The sequence below is a fragment of the Cynocephalus volans genome, chromosome 6, assembly GCF_027409185.1.
Source record: "Cynocephalus volans isolate mCynVol1 chromosome 6, mCynVol1.pri, whole genome shotgun sequence".
Taxonomy (NCBI): Eukaryota; Metazoa; Chordata; class Mammalia; order Dermoptera; family Cynocephalidae; genus Cynocephalus; species Cynocephalus volans.
In genome coordinates, this window is record NC_084465.1 from 159,126,841 (window position 1) to 159,149,230 (window position 22,390).

Genomic DNA, 22,390 nt, shown 5'->3' on the forward strand with positions numbered 1-22,390 from the left:
GCCACACCTCTGGCGGCCAGAGTATGTCCCAGGCTGAGACCCCGAGACAAGTCCCCTGTGTTCCCAGCACCTCCCAACTTTACCAGCCACTGGCCACTGGTCATTCCACCTGGGTGTGGCCAGGGCACTCTGGGCCTTGCTCCCTGCCGATACGGCCTTCGTAGGTTTTGTACCTAAAGGCACTAAAGCCAAGGCAAAGCTGTGCGGGGACCAGCGGTGGCCCAGGGCCTGTGTTGCAGGTGTGTGCAGTACGGGCAGCATCTTTCCCTGCTGTTTGGATTCTGTCACAGGGTGACCACCTGCCCGGCGTGAAGCAGTAGCCGCCCTCTCGTCATCATCCTCCTGGTTCTGGGCTGGCCGTGCTCAGCAGGGCAGCTCTCCCCGGGGCTCTGACCCACAAGGCTGGGACTCGTTTCAACCGCCCCCTCACTCACAGCTCCGGCTGCTGCAGCTGGAACACACATGTGGCCTTTCCATGCGGCTGGTTTCCCTGACAGCACAGCAGCCAGCTTCCAAGGGCGAGAGTCCCGGGGCTGTGCCTTCCTCCTGCCCCGGCCCTGAGGCCCGCTGCTCTCTGGTTACAGCGAGTCTCTAAGGCAGGTCCATGTTTTAGGGGAGGGGACCTAGAGTCCACCTCTAGATTGGAGGAGTGTCAAAGAATGTGTGGACAGTTTTAAAACCACCACAAATGTGTTTTTTGCTCCCTCAACACATAGTTAACAGTGTGCCTACTGTGTGCGAGGGCCACTGGGCCACTCCAGTGACAGGGCTGCAGAGGTCCTGACCTCGCGTGGCCTTTAGGGTACCAGGTGACAGGCAGTGAGGTGGATGGGTGCCGTGGTGGTTTGTAGTGGGAGGGCTCCCACGCTGCCCCTGGGAGGGACATCCAGAGGCAGGTAGAGGTGGGTTGTGGGACTGTCCCTGCCTGTCTCCTGTGGCCACGGAGCTGTGGGAGACTCCAGGGCAGGGACCACAGTATCACCCCACCCTGTCCACTGGCTGCTGTGATGGAGCCACATGAATGATCCAGGAGCCTGGGTGCTGGGTGTGCTTAATTTCCTCAGATTTGTGGAGTCCCTCGTGCTGGGTGGTGGCAGCCTGGGTGTCTGGGGCTCATGATCTGGCTGAGTCTGTAGCAGGTGCCAGCCTCAATCAGCTCAGGCAGCTCAGGGCTTCCTAAAGGGAGAGCTGGGGATGCCTGTGTGGTGACGTGTGCCCAGCCCTGAGCATATCAGAGTGACCCAAGCCTAGAAAGTTCAAAGTGGCATGACCAGATGAGAACAGCCAGGGTCAGCTTGCTGAGCCTTGTGGTCCTTGTCTGAAACACAGGAATGTCCCCAACCTCAGTTATGAGTGAGCGAGTGTGAGAAAGTGCTAGACACTGACACCGTCCTGCACATGGGATGTGAGTGTGCATATATGTGTCTGTTTCTATATGTGATATGTGTTCTTAGGTACATGTGTGCATGTATGCACACACATGTGTATGTGCCTGTGTACCTATGTGTGTGTGCGTTCCTATGTGTGCATGTGCCAGCCGCAGACAGCGAAAACCCTGAACTCCAAGTAGGGTTCAACTCCACTAGGACTAACCTAAAGTAGGATTAACTCCAGGTGGGGTTAACTCCAGGAGGGCTGCCTCAGGTGGAGGCTTTGGCTGGAGGAGGTGGCAGCCCTGCCCAGTTGCCCTTCTCCATGTGGCTCATCCTCCATCTGCCCCTCTATCTGTTTCTCTTTGTTTTTCTCATTTTATTTATTGTCTCTTTTATTTTAAAGCAACACATGTTCATTGTAAGGTCATTGCAACAGAACACAAGGGAGTGAAGTGACAATTAAGAGGCTCCTCAACCCATCCTGCTCCTCTCCTCACAGCCCCTGGAGACTTCATTTTAACTAGGTGACCTCTGTAAAAACCCTGTCTCCAAATAAGGCCACATCCTGAGGTATGGGGTTAGGACTTGAGCACATAAATGCGGGTTGGGGGATAGATGCAATTCAATCCATAACAGGTATGTGCAACTCAAGTTTGCAAATGCAGAGCTGGAGATGAGCCTCCTTCATTCGGTTTGCTCCTCTGCTCTTGCACGAAAGCCCTTCCATGATAAGACGGTCCTGATTCGAGGGCCCCAGCAAGCACAGCTCACCCTTCTCCGTGGGCAGGGATATCCAGGTGGCCCTGGGCTGCTGGAGCCTCCCTGGGCTGTGGTCCCCACTCCTCATGATCCAGCCTTCCTTCTGTTGTAAGGAAAATGACGCCGAGGAACGTGGGCAGCTCGCCAAGTTCGCATAACTCAAAGGTGATGAAGGTGGGAGTTTTCTTAAACAGCCCTGTGAGGTATAATTGGCATACAATCAAAGGCATTTATTTATTTAATTTGATCGGAATTTATTTATCGTTTAATTGACACATTGTTTTTACATGTTTATGGGGTGCAGAGTTATATTTCAATACATATATACAATGCATGATGATCAAGTCAGGGTAATCAGCATATTCATCTTTGCAAACTTTATCATTACTCTCTGGTGAGAACATTTGATCTGTCTTCTACCCATCTGAGAACATACAATAAATTATTGTTAATTACAGATGCTAGCACTACTGCACACCACTGGAACTTCCTGTTCCTGTCTAGCTGTAATTTCGTGTCCGGTAACCAGCCTCTCCCTATCTCCCCTCCACTCCCCTGTCCAGACTCTAGTAACCACAATTCTAATCTCTACTTCTAAAAGTTCGGTTTATTTATTTATTTTAGCTCTCACATATGAGTGAGAACAAGTGGTGATTATCTTTCTGTGCCTGATTTATTTCATTTTACATAATGTCTTCCAGGCTCATCCATGTTGCTGCAAATGACAAGGTTTCACTCTTTTTTAATGGTTGAATAGTATTCCATTGTGTGTGTGTGTGTGTGTGTATATATTACATTTTCTTTCTTCATTCATCTGTTGCTAGACACTCAGGTTGATTCCTTATCTTGGCTACTGTGAATAGTGCTGTAATAACTGCATATATTTAAAGTGTACAGTTTGATAAGCTTTGACGTATGTGTAAACCCTGAAACCATTGCCATAATCAAGATAAGGAGCCCATCCATCATCCATCATCAGAAGCTTCTGTACCCGCACCCCACTTTCAGGCGTCTGCTTCCTGGCACTATAGACTAGTTTGCACTTTTTAGAATTCCATATAAACGGAAGAACACAGTAGGTCTCCTCCTCCTTTGTCTGGCTCCTTTTACTTGGCATATTTCTAGATTTATCCATGTTGTACTCCCTTTTTTCCCCCAATTGTTCTGAAAAGGATTGAGTAGAATTAGTGTCATCTCTTTGTTAAATATTTGGTAGAATTCATGAATGAAGATCTCTGAACCTGGAGTTTTCCGTGTGGCAAAAGTTTTAACTACAAACATTTCTTGTGCTTTGCGTCCATGGAGCTTCTTAGATCTGTGGATTTATAGTTTCCATCAAATCTGGAAAAACTCTGGCCATTATTTCCTCAAATATTTGTCCTGCCCATCCCTTTTTGGGACTTTAATTACGCATGTATTATGCTTCTTGAAGTTTTCCTAATCTTACTAATTCCTTCTCTCTCTCTCATTTTGGATAATTTCTATTGCTGTCTCTTCAAATTCATTAATTTTTCTTCCACAATGTCTATTCTGCCATTAATCCCTGCCAGTGTGCTTTTGATCGGACACTTTGTAATTTTCATCTCTAGAAGTTTGATGTGGGTCTTTTCTCAAGGTTTTTTTGTTTTGTTTTGTTTTAATTAACATTTATACATTTATGTGTAGTTTTTTCATTTTTTCTTTCTTTTTTTGGCGTCTGACCGGTTTAGGGATCCAAACCCATGACCTTGCAGTTGAGTTAGTCAACCAGCCCTCAGATGTGGGTCTTTTTATATCTTCCATGTTCCTACTTAACTTTTAAACACAATGGAATAAGAGCATAATGGCAGTTTTAATGAGCCTTCCGGCTAATTCCAACAGCTGTGTCAGTTATGGGCCAGTTTCAATTGATTGAGTTTTTCCTCCTCATTATGGGTTACATAGTCCTTTTGTGTGCCTGGTAATTTTTTACTGGATGCCAGACATTGTGAATTTTTATCCAGAACCCTTGCTGGGTGCTGGATACTTTTGTATTTCTATGAGTATTTTTGAACTTTGTTCAGTTGCAGGTAAGTTGTAAACAGTTTGGTCTTCCTGTTAAGATTTGTTAGTATTTATTAGGTGGGACTAGAGCAGTGATCATCGCAGGACTAATTATCCCCACTACTGAAGGAAGACCCTCCTGAGTATTCGATCTAATGCCCTGTGAACCTGAGGGTTTGTCATGCTGGCTGGTGGGAACAGGCATATTCCCTGCCCTGTGCAGGTGCTGGGTCATGCTCCCTCTGGTCCTCTCAGGTGGTTCTTTCTCCAGCCTCATGTAGTTTCCTCACACACACACTCTGAACAGTCCTCAAAGCAGCCCCTCTGTGGATCTCCGGGTTCCCTGTGTGCAACTCTCTCCACTCCAGAGCTCTGTCCTATGAACTTTGGCCACCTTGGTCTCCACCAGGCTCCCCTTCCTGGTTGCATGGCTGGGAAACATTCTCCAGGCAGTGAGCTGGGGCAGCAGGAGGCCTCACCTCATTTGTTCTCACCTCTCAGGGATCACCCTGCTTTGCTGCTTGGTGGACAGTGTCTTGTAAACTGTTGCTTCATATGTGTTGTCTGTTCTCTATTGTTTTAGGTGACAATAAATCTGATTTCTGTTCCTCCGTGTTGACCAAAAGCATAATTCCACCGAGGTGGGGTTGACTCAGGCACTGCCCTGCCAGACAGCTGCATTTGAACACATTGTGGCTGAGTGTGGCTCACATTCCATCCAGTATATTTTTATTGCTATGTTATGTCTGACTTTTGGAAAGTTGAGTTTATCTCCCATGCTATGAGAAGAATGCAGCAAAACATGTATTTTCTGTTTAGGAATCTTGATATTTCTCCCCATTAAGCTCGTTAAGAATGTGGCAGTAGCCAATGATAAATGCCCATCTGATCTGATTTTGGAGTCATTCAAAGAAAGGTCCACTCAAAAGTAGTTTTGCCAGATGAACGAGTGCTCAGGAGCCTGTGCTGGGTGGGAACATGCTCCACCCATAGAGCCTATTGGTGAATCCACTGGGGACACCCCTGGAGCCTGCCTGGAGGCACCTCTGCCTGAAGCTCTGGGACAGCTCTGTCCTTTGTGCGCATGCGTGTGTGAAGCCTGCTTCTTCTTCACTGCGTGTTCTTCATTCTGCTTAGCAAGTGAGGAAGGGAGGTGTGAAGAAGCTGCTGGCAGAATATGAGTGTCAGTGAGTCAGTGCGTGAATGTGTGTGTGAAGGAGCTGCTGTATGCGTGTGTGAGTGTGCAAGGGAGCTGCTGTGTGTGTGTGAGTGTGCACGGGAGCTACTGTGTGTGTGTGTGTGTGCACGGGAGCTACTATGTGGGTGTGTGTGTGCAAGGGAGCTGCTGTGTGTGTGTGAGTATGCACGGGAGCTACTGTGTGTGTGAGTGTGCATGGGAGCTACTGTGTGGGTGTGGGTGTGCAAGGGAGCTGCTGTGTGTGAGTGTGCAAGGGAGCTACTGTGTGAGTGTGCACGGGAGCTACTGTGTGTGTGAGTGTGCACGGGAGCTGCTGTGTGTGTGAGTGTGCACGGGAGCTGCTGTGTGTGTGTGAGTGTGCATGGGAGCTGCTGTGTGTGGGGGTGTGTGCACAGGAGCTGCTGTGTGTGGGGGGGTGTGCATGGGAGCTGCTGTGTGTGTGGGGGTGTGCAAGGGAGCTGCTGTGTGTGTGTGAGTGTGCAAGGGAGCTACTGTGTGAGTGTGCACGGGAGCTACTGTGTGTGAGTGTGCAAGGGAGCTGCTGTGTGTGTGAGTGTGCACGGGAGCTGCTGTGTGTGTGTGAGTGTGCACGGGAGCTGCTGTGTGTGTGGGTGTGCAAGGGAGCTGCTGTGTGTGTGTGAGTGTGCAAGGGAGCTACTGTGTGAGTGTGCACGGGAGCTACTGTGTGTGAGTGTGCACGGGAGCTACTGTGTGTGTGTGAGTGTGCACGGGATCTGCTGTGTGTGGGGGTGTGTGCAAGGGAGCTGCTGTGTGTGAGTGTGCACGGGAGCTGCTGTGTGTGTGTGAGTGTGCACGGAGCTACTGTGTGTGTGAGTGTGCATGGGAGCTACTGTGTGGGTGTGGGTGTGCAAGGGAGCTACTGTGTGTGTGAGTGTGCACGGGAGCTGCTGTGTGTGTGAGTGTGCACGGGAGCTACTGTGTGGGTGTGGGTTGCAAGGGAGCTACTGTGTGTGTGTGAGTGTGCACGGGAGCTGCTGTGTGTGTGTGAGTGTGCATGGGAGCTACTGTGTGTGTGAGTGTGCACGGGAGCTGCTGTGTGTGTGTGAGTGTGCACGGAGCTACTGTGTGTGTGAGTGTGCACGGGAGCTACTGTGTGGGTGTGGGTTGCAAGGGAGCTGCTGTGTGTGTGTGAGTGTGCACGGGAGCTGCTGTGTGTGTGTGAGTGTGCATGGGAGCTACTGTGTGTGTGTGAGTGTGCACGGGAGCTACTGTGTGGGTGTGGGTGTGCAAGGGAGCTGCTGTGTGTGTGTCTGGGGCGGGTCTGGGGTATGGACTGGAGAGGTGCCCACCAGCTGTGCTCACACTGAGTGGTGCCTGCATGTTCGAGGTGACACTTTCTCCCCGGCCGCAAGGCACTGAGTGACAGGGGCAAGTTCAATCCTGGCCTGAGTTTCCGTCCGAGCCAAGGCACTGCCAACCCACGTGGTATGGCCTCTGGTTCCTGCTCTGCCCTTCTCAAGCCACTGGGTGGGGGCACAGAGCTGCTCTTCTCCACGCCTCCCTTTAGAACCAGGGCCTCCAGCTCCTCCAAAAGCCAGTAGGAGAAGGTGGTTTTCATTCTCCAACAATGTTTTTTCAGTACCCCCTAAACGGCTCCACTTCAAACCTGCTGGGCAAGAAGAGATTCTCAACGAATCTGTCTAGCCTCTGCCAGCCAACCCCAGACTCCAGCAGGAAGCCAGACGCCTGCCCCCCAACCTTAGCGCCCTCCTCAGAGAGGCCGACGGCATCAGGTAGGAGATCAGTGACCGTCCCTCAAGGCCCTTAGCTGCTCTGTAGCTCATTGTGGGTTCAAGAGGACAGTTTTGGGGGATGTCAATCTCACTCTAGTCCAGTCTCACCTTTGACCCTCCTCAGAGAGGCCTGGTGAATTCCCTGTGCACTTAGAATTGACACTTGAATTTGCCTCCCTCCCTACCCCCAGGATTCCAGGAGAGGTGTGGTGTCCTAAGGGAGAGGCGGTGGTCAGGGCCCACTCCAGGGGCTGTTTTGTCACCTGTCCAGCTGGCAGTACTTACCGTGAGGAGGAGGTGATGGGGACACCGGCCTTACCTCTGGGAGGATCATAGGATTGAAAAGCTCCGTGGAAACAAAAGTGCGTTATAAACAGAGACCACTGTGCTCCTGTTGGTTATTGTTATTATTTTGTGCCTATATTTTGAATTTATTAAGCTGCAGATAGCTTCCCACTACAGCTTACTTATTTTTTTTTCACGTAAAGAAACAATTTAAAAATAAGACATTTTCCACTTGCCATTCTCTGAAAGCCTGTGTGGACAGGACCCAACTGAAGCTGACTGGGGTGTTGTTGTTTCTCGTGCAGCCCCAGCCTGCCTCCTCGAGGCTGACCTTTTCCCAGGGGCGCTGCCTGGGGGCTGCATTAGGGAGGTGGGCTGCACCCAGGGGCTAAGCCACATCTGGCTGGCAGTGAGCCAGCTTGTTTCTCCCCAACAGGAAAGGGCCTGGCCAGTCTCCGAAGGAGCCTGGTGAGCTTGGCTTTGAGGATGGAGTCAGGTGGGGGGGCCTCAACCCCTCCAGGACCTGTTGCTGCTGTAGGGGCAGCAGATGCTGTACCTGGTAGCTCCTTTCTGGGGAAGCTCCAAGAGCTCCCCCTTGGGCCCTGTGCCCATGGGGACCCTGGCAGCCTGGCTGCTTCAGGGCATGGACCTCTGGACACTGGCCCTGTGGGGGAGCCAAGCAGTGACATGAAGATCCCCAACCGGGACAGTGGGATCGACAGCCCTTCCTCCAGCGTGGCTGGGGAGAACTTCCCCTGCGAAGAGGGCTGTGAGGCTGGCCTGGGCCCTGCCATGCTGGGGCTGCACCCTGAGACAGCTCCGGACAGCCAGGCCCCGAAGGATGCCCCTCAGGAAGAGGCTGACAGTGATGTGGACAAAGAGCCGGACTCTGAGAACACCTCCCTGAGGGCTGAAGAGGACAAGGTAGGTCTCCCCTTCCTCCATTCCTGGCACAGGCTACTGGGGCTCTCCTTGGGAGGGGTTAGAGGTTTGCAGTGGGCACCACCATGCTCTGTTCTCGTGAATGAGGGACACGTGCTCACAAGGAGAGGCTCTTGGAATGGTGTCTGCCAGGAAAGGCTGGGCCAGGCCCACCTGACACCTGGGGCAGTGACCTCAATCCTGAGCCATAGTGTCCATGTCTGCACAGTGGGCACATCCCTGACCCCAGGATGGCATGATGGTCAGCCCTACTGGTGATGCTGCCCACAGCTGCCCTCTGCTTGCTTTGAGCCTTACAGAACTCCTGTGAGGCAGGCAGCATGAGTACCACCCATTTTGTTAATGCGGAAACTGAGGCCCAGAGAATGTCGAACATGCTTAGGGGGCGTGGTGCAGGCCAGGTGCTCTGCTCTCTTCGGGACGTGGTGGGACATGCTGTGGGGTGAAGACATGAACAGATCATTCCCCGGTGAGTGGTGTGCAGAGCACGGTGAATTCGCCTTGAGAGAAAGCTGTTTGCTTCTCTATAGCATTTACTGGGCTCTGGGCTCAGAGCTGGGACAGGGAGATAGAGATACAGCAGGTGGTCCTGGGCTTAGAGAAACCAGAGCTCAGCATGGGGAGGTTGCCGAGTGACTGTGTCCCTGGAGGTGTTGGACTCTGTCAGGCCTGAGGTCTCCTGGGTGCTGTTTGCTAATGCGGTTGGTGTCGGGAGACGGGCTTGGCAGGTGAAGGGTAACCTAGTGCCTGGACGCTGTGAGCCAACTTCACAAAGAAGGCTGGGGCCGCGTTTTAATATAGGTTTTATTATTACTCAGGTATGGAGAGGCCAACAGATCAGGACACGACTGCCATTGAAAGGATATTTGCTACTCACAGATCCCTAGAAGAGGGGGCACGCCACACATGGAGGGCTACCAGGGAAGCAGCAGTGTCGGTCCAGAGGCAGAGGGAGTGAGGGGGAACCGTGGGCTGGAGCCTTTATTGTGGCTTCTGCAGGAAGGAGCGGGTGAGGCAGGATAAAAAGGCCTAGGATTGCTAGTTTGGATAATTTCAGCAGGTTCTGGGGCACAGGGGCTCTCCCTAGCTGTCTGGTACCTGGCCCTGCTGTGATTGAGGCAAGGGAATAGAGGTCTGGAATGTGAGAGCCCCACAGAGGAGGTGGTGGGCTGTGTGCTCTGGGTTGGTTGATTTGCATTTGAAAGGGGTGATCATGGGTGATTCCTTTACTGCCTGTAGGTACTGGCCCTTCCTGGGAGGGGCGGTCCCTCCTGGGTCAGCAAGGCCCAGATGTCAAAGCGTCAGAATATGGACAATAAAAAATGCGGTTGTTGCGGGCCACACCACCCGAGCCTCTCAAGTGTGCTCCCACCAGCACTGATCCTCAGCCTCCTGGGTGCTGGGGAAAAGTGCAGACCCCCAGGCCTGGCCCTCTCTAGTTCCGGGATGTGCCCAGGGCCAGAGGCTAGTTCGGAGAAGGCCCAAGTCTTTGTGTCTGTAACAGAAAGACTCCAATGCTTCTGTGACTGATGGGAATGGGTTTATTTGTCTTCTCCATCACGGGTGCCTGATCAGAACTCTGTCCATCACACATTGGCCTGTCCTCGGGGCGAGGCACTGCACAGAAGCTCTGGGACCCTGTGCCTCATCTCTCCCCCCCAAGGTAGAATGAGAGATCCTGAATTGGCAGGGGGTGGGGACACAAGTTTACAAACACTTCACGTCGGCGAGCTGGGCTCCGCACCATAAGGAATTAGCTGGAAGAACGCTGCAAAATAATAAAGAAAAGGTATTAAGGAGAGATGAAGGATGTGGGAGGGGACACGTGGGCCAAGTGTGAAGCTGCCGCTCACACGGGGACTGCAAGGACAACAGACTGGGAGCTGTTTAGGGGGACAAGAGGGGTTGGTCCAGCATCCCTTGATGCACAGGGGTTTGGGCCCCTTTCCAGAGAGTTCTCTCCTGGGCCAAATCCCCACCCCTCCTATGACAGCCTTTATGCTTTTATCCTCTTTTTTTTTTTTTGCTGGCTGGTCAGTACAGGGATCCGACCTCGGTGTTATAAGGCTGTGCTCTAACCAGCTGAGCTAACCAGGCCGCCCACGGCCTTTATGCTTTTAAAAGGGGGTGTCTTTCAGGGTTAAGTGAAATAACTGATGCTCAATTAGACTCAAACCTTTAGCACTTTGACTTTCTCTCCTTGGTCCTCAGTGGGGCGAGGAATTGAGAGTGTTGTTGGGGGCTCTGCTAGTTTATGTGTCTTCTTAAAGTTGTGCACCTTATCCCCTCTTTTCCTTTGAGACACATGTACATATATTGGTCTACTTGATAGTGTCCTACAAATCCCTTAGGCTTTCTTTGCTTTTTGTCATTCTTTTTTGTTTTTGCTCCTCTGACTTTATGGTTATAAATTATCTCTCTTCAAGTTGGATGATTCTTTCTTCTGCCTGATCAAGTCAGCTGTTAAACCCTTCTTATGAATGTCTCAGTTCAATTATTTTATTTTTCAGTTCCATGATGTCTATTTTGTTCTTTTTTTTATAGTTCTATCTCTGTTGATACTCTCATTTTATCCATACATTGTTTCCTGATTGTTTTAGTTTTCCACTATGTTCTCTTTTAGGTTGTTGATCATCTTTATAACAGCTATTTAGATTTTTTTCTCAAGTAGTTCATAGATCTGTGTATCTTTAGGGTCAGTTTGGGGGGGTTATTTTATGCCTTTGATTGGGCCATGTTTCCCTGTCTCTTTGTATGCCTTATAATTTTTTTTTAACTACAATTTGAGCATCTGAAAAAGCAACCACCTCTCCCAATCTTTGTATGCTGCATTTGTTTAGGGGAACACCTTCACCAGTCAGCCCAGCTGGAAGTTTTAGGTTCCCTCAAGCCTTTTCTGATCACTTGCTCCCTCAACACCTGCCTGCAGAACTGAAGCTCTAATGGGCTGCTAGCCTTTGTTTTCAATGGCTTTCAAACTCTGGTGCTGGTTTCATCAGCACTCCAGTTAGGTGACCAATTCCTTGGGCAGCACCCAGACAAGTCAGAATTTTGGACTCATGGTTCACTTTTTTTTTCCTGCTCTGCAGAAGGAGCCTCAGTGTGGGAAGTTTCCTTCCAGTTGTGGCATGCTATGCTGTATAGGGGGAGGAGCACAAAGGGGAACTGCTGTGGTCTGAGTGTGTCCCCCAAAATCTATATGTTGAAACTTAATAGTATTAAGAGATGAGGCCTTTAGGAAATGATTAAGTCATGAGTGCATAGCCCTTATGGATGGGATTAAGGCTCTTAAAAAAGAGGGGGAGGGAGTACATGGATTCCTTTTCTTCTCTTCCGCCATGAGGGAACGGGTTCCTTCTTTTCTGGTCTTCTTCCATGTGAGAACACAGTGTTTGTCCCCCCTTTGCCCTTTCATCCCTTCTATCATATGAAGTCACAGCATTCAAGGCACCATCTTGGAAGCAGAGACTTGGCCTTCACCAGACACTGAACCTGGTGGTGCTTTGATCTTAGACTTCCAGCCTCCAAACTGTGAGAAATAAATCGATGTTATTGGTGAATTACCCAGTCTCGAGTTTTGTTACAGCAGCACAAAGAGGCAAGCACGTCAAACACTATCGACTTTCCCACACCTTTCTCTGGAATCCCTTCTTGGTCTTGTAATGGTTTAGGTGCTGTAGCTTCTCAACTGAATCCTCACAGAGGTGTCCTGGTCCATATATTGTTATTAACCCCGTGTCTCTGTGGGGCAGGAAGCACCTGGAGTTTCTTAGCCCACCATCTTGCTGATGTCACTCTGCAATATAGTTTGATGTGGGCACTGCAGCTGCTCTGCAGTCAAAGCTCTGGATTTGGTGGAGTCATTTCTGCACTGCAGTGGATTTTTGGAGAATGGCAGACACTCTAGTGCGTTTCCCAGAAACCTCCCTAGAAATACCATCTATGAGAACTGAACACCACCTCCCAGTCAAGTGGCTTCCTCCTGCCCCTGGTGGCCCCTGATCATCCTAGCACAGAGCAGGTAGCCCTTGCTAGATGCTGCCTCCCCAAGATTCATCTTCCCTAGGTGAGCTGCTCACCCTCTCTCCACAGTGCTCCAACCCACAGAAGCTGCTCCATATTGCCCAGGAGCTCCTGCACACTGAGGAGACCTATGTGAGGAGGCTGCACCTGCTGGACCAGGTAGCCCACACGGCCCAGGGCCTGCCTTTGTTCACGTCCAGAATTTCAGTGGGCAATTTCAGAGTCTCCCTATCTCTTAGCATTGGTTGAGCATAGGGTTGGAGTACAAATGACTGAAATACTAAAACTCAGACGAATTTAATTCTGGTCTAGAAACATTTTTTGCTTTCAGTGCTTTTGGCTCTGGAAAAAAGGTTTGTCCGGTCACCTTTTAGATACTTCTTTTTGGCAGTTGCATTATTGGAACATGCAAATGCCTTCTGGAAATTTTTCTGCATAAACAGTTGGGACAGTGAGTGCCACTCATACCTGTCTACATGGCAACATGGGGCTTGTGAGCACAGGAAATATAGTGCCAGTGGAAACCAGAATTTTGATCGAACACGTTGCTTCTATTTTTATCTTGCAAGCCAGAGAAGACAATATGGACCTTCCATTTCCCATGAATGGTGGCTGAGGAAAGATGTCCTGCCCCTGTCCTCAAGGGACTGTTCCTCCCTCACCCACAATCCTCAGCCATAAGTAATCTTGCACTAAGAACAGGAGGCTGTGTGAACCAGTTTGATAAAAAGGAGGGACAAGGACTCTGAAGTTCATTAGGAAAAGACACGGTGGAAGCAGCCCCTCCCGAGTGCCCAGACCTGTGGCAGATGCCAGATTAGAAGTGTTTGCGGTGAACAACACTCAGTGGTTGTTGTGGGCCTTTCTGTGCCCAGGTTTTCTGCACCAGGCTGATGGAAGCAGGGATCCCTCCAGAAGTCACCACAGGCATCTTCTCTAACATCTCCTCTATCCACCGTTTCCACGGGCAGTTCCTGCTGCCTGAGCTGCAGACACGGATCACAGAGGAGTGGTGAGTAGCATTCATGGCCACCTGGGGTGCCTCGGGTGGCCTCTAACTCTGGGGCTCACATGCCTGAAAGCCAGGCAGGCACTCGGTGGGCTCTCAGGTGGCTTGGGAGCCTCCTTTCCCTGCCTAGTCCTTGGTCACATCCCGACCCCACCCCTTCCTGGCTGGTGACCTTGACTGGCCACTTAATGTCTCCATGCCTTCATTTCTGAGGAAGCAGACGACGTAGAACTGAGGGATTCTAACACCACACTCAGGGCTCTGTGGGATTTAAGCGAAGCCCCAAACAGTGAATAAGTAGTGCTCAGTGGTTTTATTTTCCCTCCTAGCATAGAATCCACCTTTGCTTTAAAAAATGAGACTTTCTTCCCCTCAACGGTGGACGCCAGATCCTCTCCTGCCGTCCTTGTGGTCTGTCCTGTCCCTCTGCCGCTTCTGTGCCTTGTTAGCAGAGAGACAGCTTGGCTGCAAGTCACAATCAGGAAAACATCACAGGCGTGGTGGCCGGGCTCTCCAGTTCCCCGCATTACGTGTCCCCCTCCACTCTTGTGCTCCACTGCAGCTCTGTGTCAGGGCCTCTGCTGTCTGCCCCCTTCACAGGCCCAGCTTCCCTGCCACAGCAGGAGCCTGGCCCTTAGTGTCCCGCAAACCCATTCTCCAGGCTTCAGTCCCAGAGACCACAGGGCCAGGGAGCTTGACTGGGGAAGTCTTTTTATCTGTGGCCCAGGGAGGGGCTGGGTCGATTCGTACATCTTTAGAAAGACATGGTCCAGCTGCAGAGCATGTGGGATTTAAGCGAAGTCCCCAAGGTGATCAGCACTGTGTCCCCAAGGTGGTCAGGACTACATGTGACCTTCTGGCTGACAAGTCCACGCCTGGTAGAGACGGGTTTTCTCCTTCAAGGCACTAGAGTCTGTTAATCCACAAACACACATGTGGCCTCCTTGGCGCCTTTTATAAAAGTGGCACGGGAGTCCAGTGACTCACCCACCCCGCCCAGTTGGTGAGTCTTTAAATTAAATCCACATGTGCACTTTCATAGTAACGCTCAGTGATGGCTTTGTCTGTGGCTTTTTTCTTTCTTTTTGCTTATTTACTTGAGACAAATCTCCAACAGTTCTAAGGTCAAAGACTATCAATGTATTTTTCTGCTTCTTGAAACTTATCTGCACATCCCTGTCCAAAGCAGCAGTTGGATTTTATTGTCAGTCCTGCAAAGTGCTACTTTCCCTGTGACTTTGCCAGCATGGGATAGAAGCTTCATTTTTCATCTTTGCTCTTTTGAAAGGACCAAAGTGGCATTTCACTGATCCTCTTTAATAACTGTGGCCCATCATTTGAGTGTTTCTACGACTGCGAATGTCTCCTGTGTTTGGGGCACTGGCTCTAAACCTGCACCACTGAAGTCTTTTATAGGCATCATTTCATTTAATCTCTTTGTAACACACTCTTCTAACCCACATGTATAGGGCAGGAAACGAAGGCTCAGAGGGTGACCGATTTTCACACCATCACACCGAGCTGGAAGTCAGGCCACTGCCCTCTGCCACCATCCTGTAGGCCCCTGGTGAAGTTCACGTCCACTAACCTCAGTGCTCCCTCCTCCTCCCCCCGGGCCATTTCTCTGATGATCTCATGCCCCCACAAAGGGACACGAACCCCCGGCTTGGGGACATCCTGCAGAAGCTGGCCCCATTCCTGAAGATGTACGGCGAGTACGTCAAGAACTTCGACAGGGCCGTAGGGCTGGTGAGCACATGGACGGGGCGCTCGCTGCTGTTTAGAGACGTCGTCCACAGCATCCAGGTAGGGAAGGCTGCAGGCGTGCAGCACACGCGTCCCCAAGGTGCACGGGGCCGAGTGTGGTTTTTTTAAAAAACATGTATGTTTTTTTTTTACTCCAAAAAGTAATATATGGAACACAGCAAAAATTAGTAAAATTATGGGATATGTTCAGATGTTCTGTTGATGCTTTGATCCTTATAGTAACTCCCAGGGTCAAGTCATCATCTCCATTTCATGGATGGGAAAATCGTGGTTCCACAAGCTGTGCAGTTGACAGCATCATGGATTATCACTTCCAGAACCTGGATTCAAAGGGGTCTCTGACTCCACAGTGTCCCTCAATAGCCAGCGCAGGCATTTAAAAAGTGCTCTACTGATCTTTTCTTTCTCTGTTTCTGCAGACAGCCTGTTCCTAGTCCTCGCTGTTCTTTCTCTGGTGCTGTTGGCCTTTTCTTACTGTAGGTTTTTATAGGTTAAGAACTTCAGCCATCTTCTGTCATAATGTCACAATTATTTTTCCCATTGACCTTTTATTTTTTAAGTTTATGATGTTGTTTGCCATACAGAATTTTGGGTTTTTAAAGAGCTGGGTTCAACAATTCTTTTTAAAAGGTGAAATTTTTTTAAAAGGCTTTAAAGTAATGCTTATGAATGCATTTCCAAGATTATATAAAGTATGTTTTTTCCTTAACTTTATGGCTTCACTTAAAAAATTTTAAAAGCTACTTCAGAATAGTTTCCAGATGGATTGTGGTAAGAATCCAGTTTTATAGTTAGCTGCTTGTCCCAATGCAACTGGTGACCCCACGTGTGTGCACATGCACGTGCACACAACCGCACATGCTCACGCACTTGCCTCCCCTGCCCCCTTACCCTGGAGGGCTTCTGGAGCCTGAGCGCACTCTGTGCTGGGGGTACAGAGGCTGGGCCTGGATTTGGGGCCACCCCTTATAACTTTCTGCATTTTCCTGAGATCTTACCCATTGTCACCAGGTCACCCATGGTTTCCTAGTGCCAAAGTCTTAGATCCCCCGAGTCCTTAAATTGTCTTTGACTCAGTATCAGCGTCAGGTCCCAGAAAGGAGAGTCAAGTCCTCACACCGAGTCCTTCCCTTCTCCCCTTTTGCCCTCACCCACCTGTGTGCATCTCAGGCCTTCATGGCTGGCCCCATCCCAGCTGTCCCCACAGAACAGTAGCCTCCCACCTCCCCAAGCAGCACCTTTGCTCACCCTGCAGCTCCCTCCCTGGGCGTGGTGAAACGGGTTCTTGCCGGGCATAGTCTGCTGTCCCTCATCCACACCTGAAAGACCAGGTTCTTGGGTCTGGTATGCCTTTAAGTGACTAGACATTTTCAGGATTGGGATGACAGACAATGTCTACAGCAGCCACACCAGTGCTGTTGTCCCAGGCGGCGTCTGCCTGGGGATACTCATGGGCAGTGTTGGCCCGTGGTCACAGCCCAGCAACTGGCCAGGGTGTCCCCCACACCGTGGGCAGACCTCGGGTGCTGGGCTGGGCAGCTGTGGGGAGGGGTCTACACCCCAGGCTCAGCACACTTCAGCCATTCTCCACAGGCAACTTCACCCCCAGGGGCCCTGGGCGGTGTCTGCAGACATTAGTGCTGCCAACGTTAATGCATGGAGCCTAGGGATGCCACCACACACCCTGCAGCCCACAGGATGGCCCCACGACAGAGAATGCTCTGACCCAAACGTCCCTAGTGCCGAGGCTGAGAAGCCCCTGCATGGGCAAAACAGATCACATGACAGTCAAGGCTCTCGTGGCTTTTGAAGGTTTGCTTTGTTCAATCCAAATTTTATTTTAATTCTTTAAACTTTTATTTTGAAATAATTTCAAAGGTTTACAGGAAAGTTGCAAATAATGACAAATTATTACAAACTGTTAACAGTTTGTCTTGTTTTCTTTGCCATTCTCTCTAAACACATTCATATGATTATTATTTCTGAGCCTTTTGAGACTAAGTTGCAGACGCAGTAGCCCTTTATCACTAAATGTGAACTCCCCTGGGAGCCCGTGGCACAGTGACCAAAGCCAGGGAATTTCGTGTACTGTCTGCTCCATGGCACACACTCAAACGTTGCCGGGTGTCCCAATAATATTCTTTTCTCTCTTTTCTTCTTGGTCATAACCCAAGCCAGGACCACGCGTGCGTTCGTTATCATGTTGTCTCCTTCCGTCTAGAAGAGGCCTCTGTCCTTGTCCTTCTGGGTGGTACAGGCCAGTTATTTGTAGACTGTCTCTCGGTTTGGTTTTGTGGGCTGTTTGTTCATGATTCAATTCAGGCCGTGCCTTTGTGGAAATTTCACCGGAGTAAGGCTGTGTTCTCACCGCGTCCTGCCTGGTGGCATTCAATTTCCATTTGTCCCATTTCTGGGGATGCTCACTTGATTAAAGATGTGTCTGCCAGGCCTGTCCACAGTGAAGTTAGGCTTCTGTCCCCTGTTATTAAGTTTCTTGTAAGAAGATACTTTGAGATTACGTAAATATGCTGTTCCTCACCATCTCTTGATGATTCTTGCCTAAAACAGTTGTTTTTATGAAGGTTGCAAGCTAGGGCTTTTCTACCCCTGTTGTATCCAAGGCATTTCAGCTCATCTGAACTGGAGGCCATTCTGTTCTGGGCCCCAAGCCGGATGAGGGTAGCTGAGGCCGTCGAGTTGCTGGCAGGTGGGTGGGGAAGCAGGTGGACTGTACGTCAGAGGCAGCGGGCCCTCTGGGCCAAGACACTCTGCCAAGTGAGCATTGTTGGGGGAGAAGACAAGGTGGCACTGGCAGGAAGACCCAAGCGGGGAGTACAGAGGTGACAGGGTGACACCTGTGGGGACAGCTGGGCTGAGGGCCGGCTGTCAGCACACACATACCTGGGGCTCGGTTAGGGGTAGAACAGGGACTGTGCTTCAGAGAGAGGCAGAGAGGTGTGGGGGAATTGGGGGCAGTACTGGGCAGGGGTGGAGCAGCATGGGCTGGGTCTCAGCACCCCACCTGCCCACCCAAACGTTCACTCCTGTGCTCACAATGAGACGAATCTGCAGAAGGAATCTCAGAGCAGCTTCAGGCCCACAGGTGAATGCCAGTGGGGAAAAATCACCCTTGAGGAGAAGAGTCAGTTTTGTCTGGGCATTAGTTTTCTCCAGTGAGGGTATGTATGAAAGAGTGAGCTCGGGCCTAGAGCAGCTCTCCCACGGTTCCGATCCTTGCTCCATCATTCAGCCTCTCCGAGACTCAGTTTCCCCAGCTGGTCTGTGCCAGCTGTGTCCAGAAGGGCAGTCAGCTCTGGGCAGGTTCCTGGGGCTGTGGTGGCCAGAAGCAAGGGATGGGGCCAGTATTCCACACTGACTCCTCGGCCTGACCCTCGCTGTCCCCTGTCCCCCACAGAAGCAAGAGGTGTGCGGGAACCTGACGCTGCAGCATCACATGCTGGAACCCGTGCAGAGGGTCCCCCGATATGAGCTGCTGCTCAAGGACTATCTGAAGAGGCTCCCGCGGGATGCCCCAGATCGGAAGGATGCAGAGAGTGAGTGGGGTGGCCACAAGGCCAAGGGATCCTGGGAGGGAGAAGGGAAACCTGCCGAGAACCCTGGGGGAGGACGGAAGGGAGAGGCAGAGACAGAGATACAGAGAGAGACAGAGACACACAGAGACAAAGATGCAGAGAGAGATGAAGACAGAGGGGAAGGAGAGACAGACAGACAGACAGAGAGAACCCCCTGAACAACTCAGGAAGTGACTTAGTGTCTTTGAGGGCAGAGAAGAGTCTCCCGTGCTCGAAGTGTGACAGTGGATGTCAGTGCTGGGGAAGGCACTGCTACACACAGGCCCTGTCCAGGAATGGGCCTCATGGGGCTGGCTGGGGCCACTCCTGGTCCAAGGGCAGTGACAGTATGTCAGGCAGGCATCAGAGGGCAGGGGTCTGTGCAGGAAAGTGGGGGGCCTCCACCTGCTGTTGGCTTCAGCAGGCCCCCAGCAGGCAGAGTGTGTCTGCAGGGCCATGGGTTGTACCCCCCACACCTGGGCCAGGCCCATGGAGCAGCCCAGGCACCTGTGGGAAAGGTCAAGAGAAGGACAGAACCTGCCACTGGAAGCAGCTGCCCCGGAGCTGCAGAGTCAGCCTCTTGGGGCGAGAACATGCAGCCCCACCACGAGGCCCCACGCTGACTCTGTGCCCTCCTCCTGCAGGGTCTCTGGAGCTCATCTCCACAGCCGCCAACCACTCCAATGCTGCCATTCGGAAAATGGTGAGTGTGGGTGTCCCTCCAGGAGGGGACTGGCAAGGTGGTACAGGGAGAGTGAGGGTGGGTGACCCCTGCCAGCCAGCACCTTCACTGCTCTGTTCCCAGGTGGTCAAGGGCTCCTTCTGTAGCTAGACACACGCCTGCCCCTCACTATACTGTGCTCCTTGGTAAATTATTTAGCACTCTGTGCCTTAGTTTCCCCATCTGTAAAATGGGGACACTGACAGAACCTGTTTCATTGGGCTGTTGTGAGGATTAAAAGAATCACTCTACATAAAGTGCTCAGAACAAGACCTGGCACGGTAAGTACGAGTTCTCAGTGTTGTCATTCATTCATTCATTCATTCACTCATTCACTTGAGCTGCATTAGTCTCTTTCATGGGCTGGCTCTGTGCATGCCCAGCCCTCTAGTGCACACCCAGCCCCTTTAGTATATACCAGGTACGTGCCCAGCTCCCCTAGTACAAATCAGGTACACACCTAGTCCCCTCAGTACATGCCAGGGCACACCCAGCTCCCCTAGTGCACACTGGGTGCACACCCAGCCCATCTAGTCTGTACCAGATGCATATCTAGTACACACCAGATCCCTTTGGTGGAGGGCAGAGGCACGTCCAGTCCCACTGTGCATACACCAGGCACCTGCCCATTTCCTCTAGTTCCCACTAGGCCCTCAGCCCTGCCCCAGTCCTCCCCTCCACACTCTCTGCTGCCAGCTCCTCTAGTGCCACCTACACCCTGCTTTGTGTCATGTGGTTCACTTGTCCCACTCTGCATCTGCACCAGAGACAGAAGGGGCAGCCAACCTGGCCTGTTTCCAGGGTGTGCAGGCTGAGACTACTCAAGTCCAAGGACAGGGTTGCTGAGGCACCCAGGTCCAGGCTCAGACCATGTTGCTGTTGTTGAGGTCCCTGTGGGCTCCACTCTGGCTTCTACTATGTTGGCTTCTGTCTCAGAGGTAGCGCCATAAGCTTCCAACGCTGTCCCACCACACCTTGGGGTGTTGATTGGCCACGTGACCACCCAATCAGTCACCAGAGCCAGGGGAAGGAGATGCATGGATTAGCTGAGTCTGGGTCATCCACTCAGTTGACCCATCCATATGTCAGTTTCCTTGTCTATAAATTGGGGATGATTATGGCACCCACCCCATAGGGTCTGTGTTGGAATTAAATGGGTTAAAACACGTATCGTGTGTAGAATGTTACCTGGCACATAGCAATGGAGTTAGCCATCGTTGTCATTTATGATTATTATTCTCCACATGGTGAACTTTACTCATCCTTCAGTACCCAACTTGAATGTCACGCGTATTTTCCCTCCCACCCTGTTGTCAGTAGGCTTGCTGTCTGGGTCACGCCTGTGTGTCTCCAGCAGGTCCCTCAGGCCTCTGATTCCTGTTACCTTGCATTTCTGCCTGAACCATGTCTCTTGCAGGAGAAAATGCACAAGCTCTTAGAGGTATACGAGCAACTGGGCGGGGAGGAGGACATTGTCAACCCGGCCAATGAGCTGATCAAGGAAGGCCACATCCAGAAGCTGTCAGCCAAGAACGGCACGGCCCAGGACCGCCACCTCTTTCTGGTGAGCCCAGCCCTGCCTCAGAGCCTACCTCACCTCTGCCCTTGAACCCTGGCACTGAGGCAGGGCTCTGGCTGCCCAAGAACATGGCTCTTCTGTGGCCTCTCCTACTGTGACTGCTGCAGCCCTCTGAGACCCCCAAGACCCCCCCAGCCCCCACAAAGATACACAGAGCCTAGTTCCTCCTCATTCAGACACCAAACCTTTGTTTATGGCTCTGCCCCGTTTGCTGCAAACATCTCACGTTTTCATCCCTCCCAGCCAATGTCCTTGTGCTCCTTAACCTGCCTCCTCTGGAACTGAGCAGCCTTCAACTTGCAACAACCAGAGAGTTTAGAGAACGGTAGCAGCTTTCATGATTTTGACTTTCCCAGAATCAAACCCTGGCCTACAGGGAGGGAAAAAACACAAGAAGGGGTACAACGAGGAATCCACCCCAGGTGCCGCGGGGCAGTAGGAATAAACATGCTCTTTCTCCCCTTTTTCATTTTCCTCTAACTTCTGTTCTTCTCAAATAAGAAGTTATTTCATTGAAACTTTTTTTCCAACGTTTTAAAAATTTGCATTGAGTAAAACTCACTTTTGCTATACAGTTCTGAGTTCTGACAAATGCGGTCGTTGTAACCACAATCAAATTACAGAACAGTTCGTTCAGCCCCCGACCCAAACTCCCTTGTCCTGACCCTTTGTGGTTTAGCACCACCCTCCCCAACAGCTCCTGTCCCTAGTGCCATTGCTATGTCCTGTTTCTATAGTTTTGCCTTTTCCAGAATGCCACATCAGCGCCATGAGATGAGTCTGGCTTCTCTGACTCGACATGTGCGCTTGAGAGGTTCATCCTAGCTGGTGCATGTGCCAGCAGCTCATTCAAAAGTTTTGTTTTTTATTACACCATTAGCCCATGTTCATGGTTGAGAAATTAAAAAATAGAAATTGGACAAAAATATAGCTAGCTCTATAGTCTCCTTACTCAAAGTTCTTACCATATTAAAATTACCACCCACATCTTTTAAAATATATTTTTCACTTTAAATGACATTAAAGGAAAACTTAAAAGGGTCCCGTGTGAGGAGCTCAGCAGGGCCTCTGTGGGTGACCTGCCAGGCAGCTCCCGTCCCTGATGGGCCTGTCCCCCTCACAGTTCAACAGCATGGTCCTGTACTGTGTGCCCAAGCTGCGGCTCAAGGGCCAGAAGTTCAGTGTCCGGGAGAAGATGGACATCTCAGGCCTCCAGGTCAGTGAGCCCCTCCCTCCCAAACATGCCCCCTGGATGGGGCATCAAGCAGGGGTGGGGACACCAGGGCTCTGGCCACCTCCGTGCTCACCACTGTGCAGCCTACCGCCCCCGCCCGCCTCTCCAAGCTGCCCACTATCAGTGATTAAGGCATTGCTGGAACAGCGTCT

At 51.1% G+C, this 22,390-nt stretch overlaps 1 protein-coding gene across 1 annotated transcript in view; it reads left to right on the top strand.

The window, feature by feature from the left end:
* Positions 1-7,877: 7,877 nt before the first annotated feature.
* Positions 7,878-22,390, top strand: part of FGD3 (FYVE, RhoGEF and PH domain containing 3) — a 31,291-nt gene continuing 16,778 nt past the window's right edge. Inside the window, 8 exon segments of the mRNA XM_063101160.1 lie at positions 7,878-8,315; positions 12,405-12,515; positions 13,232-13,368; positions 15,015-15,171; positions 18,548-18,686; positions 19,349-19,407; positions 20,843-20,989; positions 22,128-22,220. Of these exon segments, the coding sequence (XP_062957230.1) occupies positions 7,878-8,315; positions 12,405-12,515; positions 13,232-13,368; positions 15,015-15,171; positions 18,548-18,686; positions 19,349-19,407; positions 20,843-20,989; positions 22,128-22,220 (1,281 nt within the window).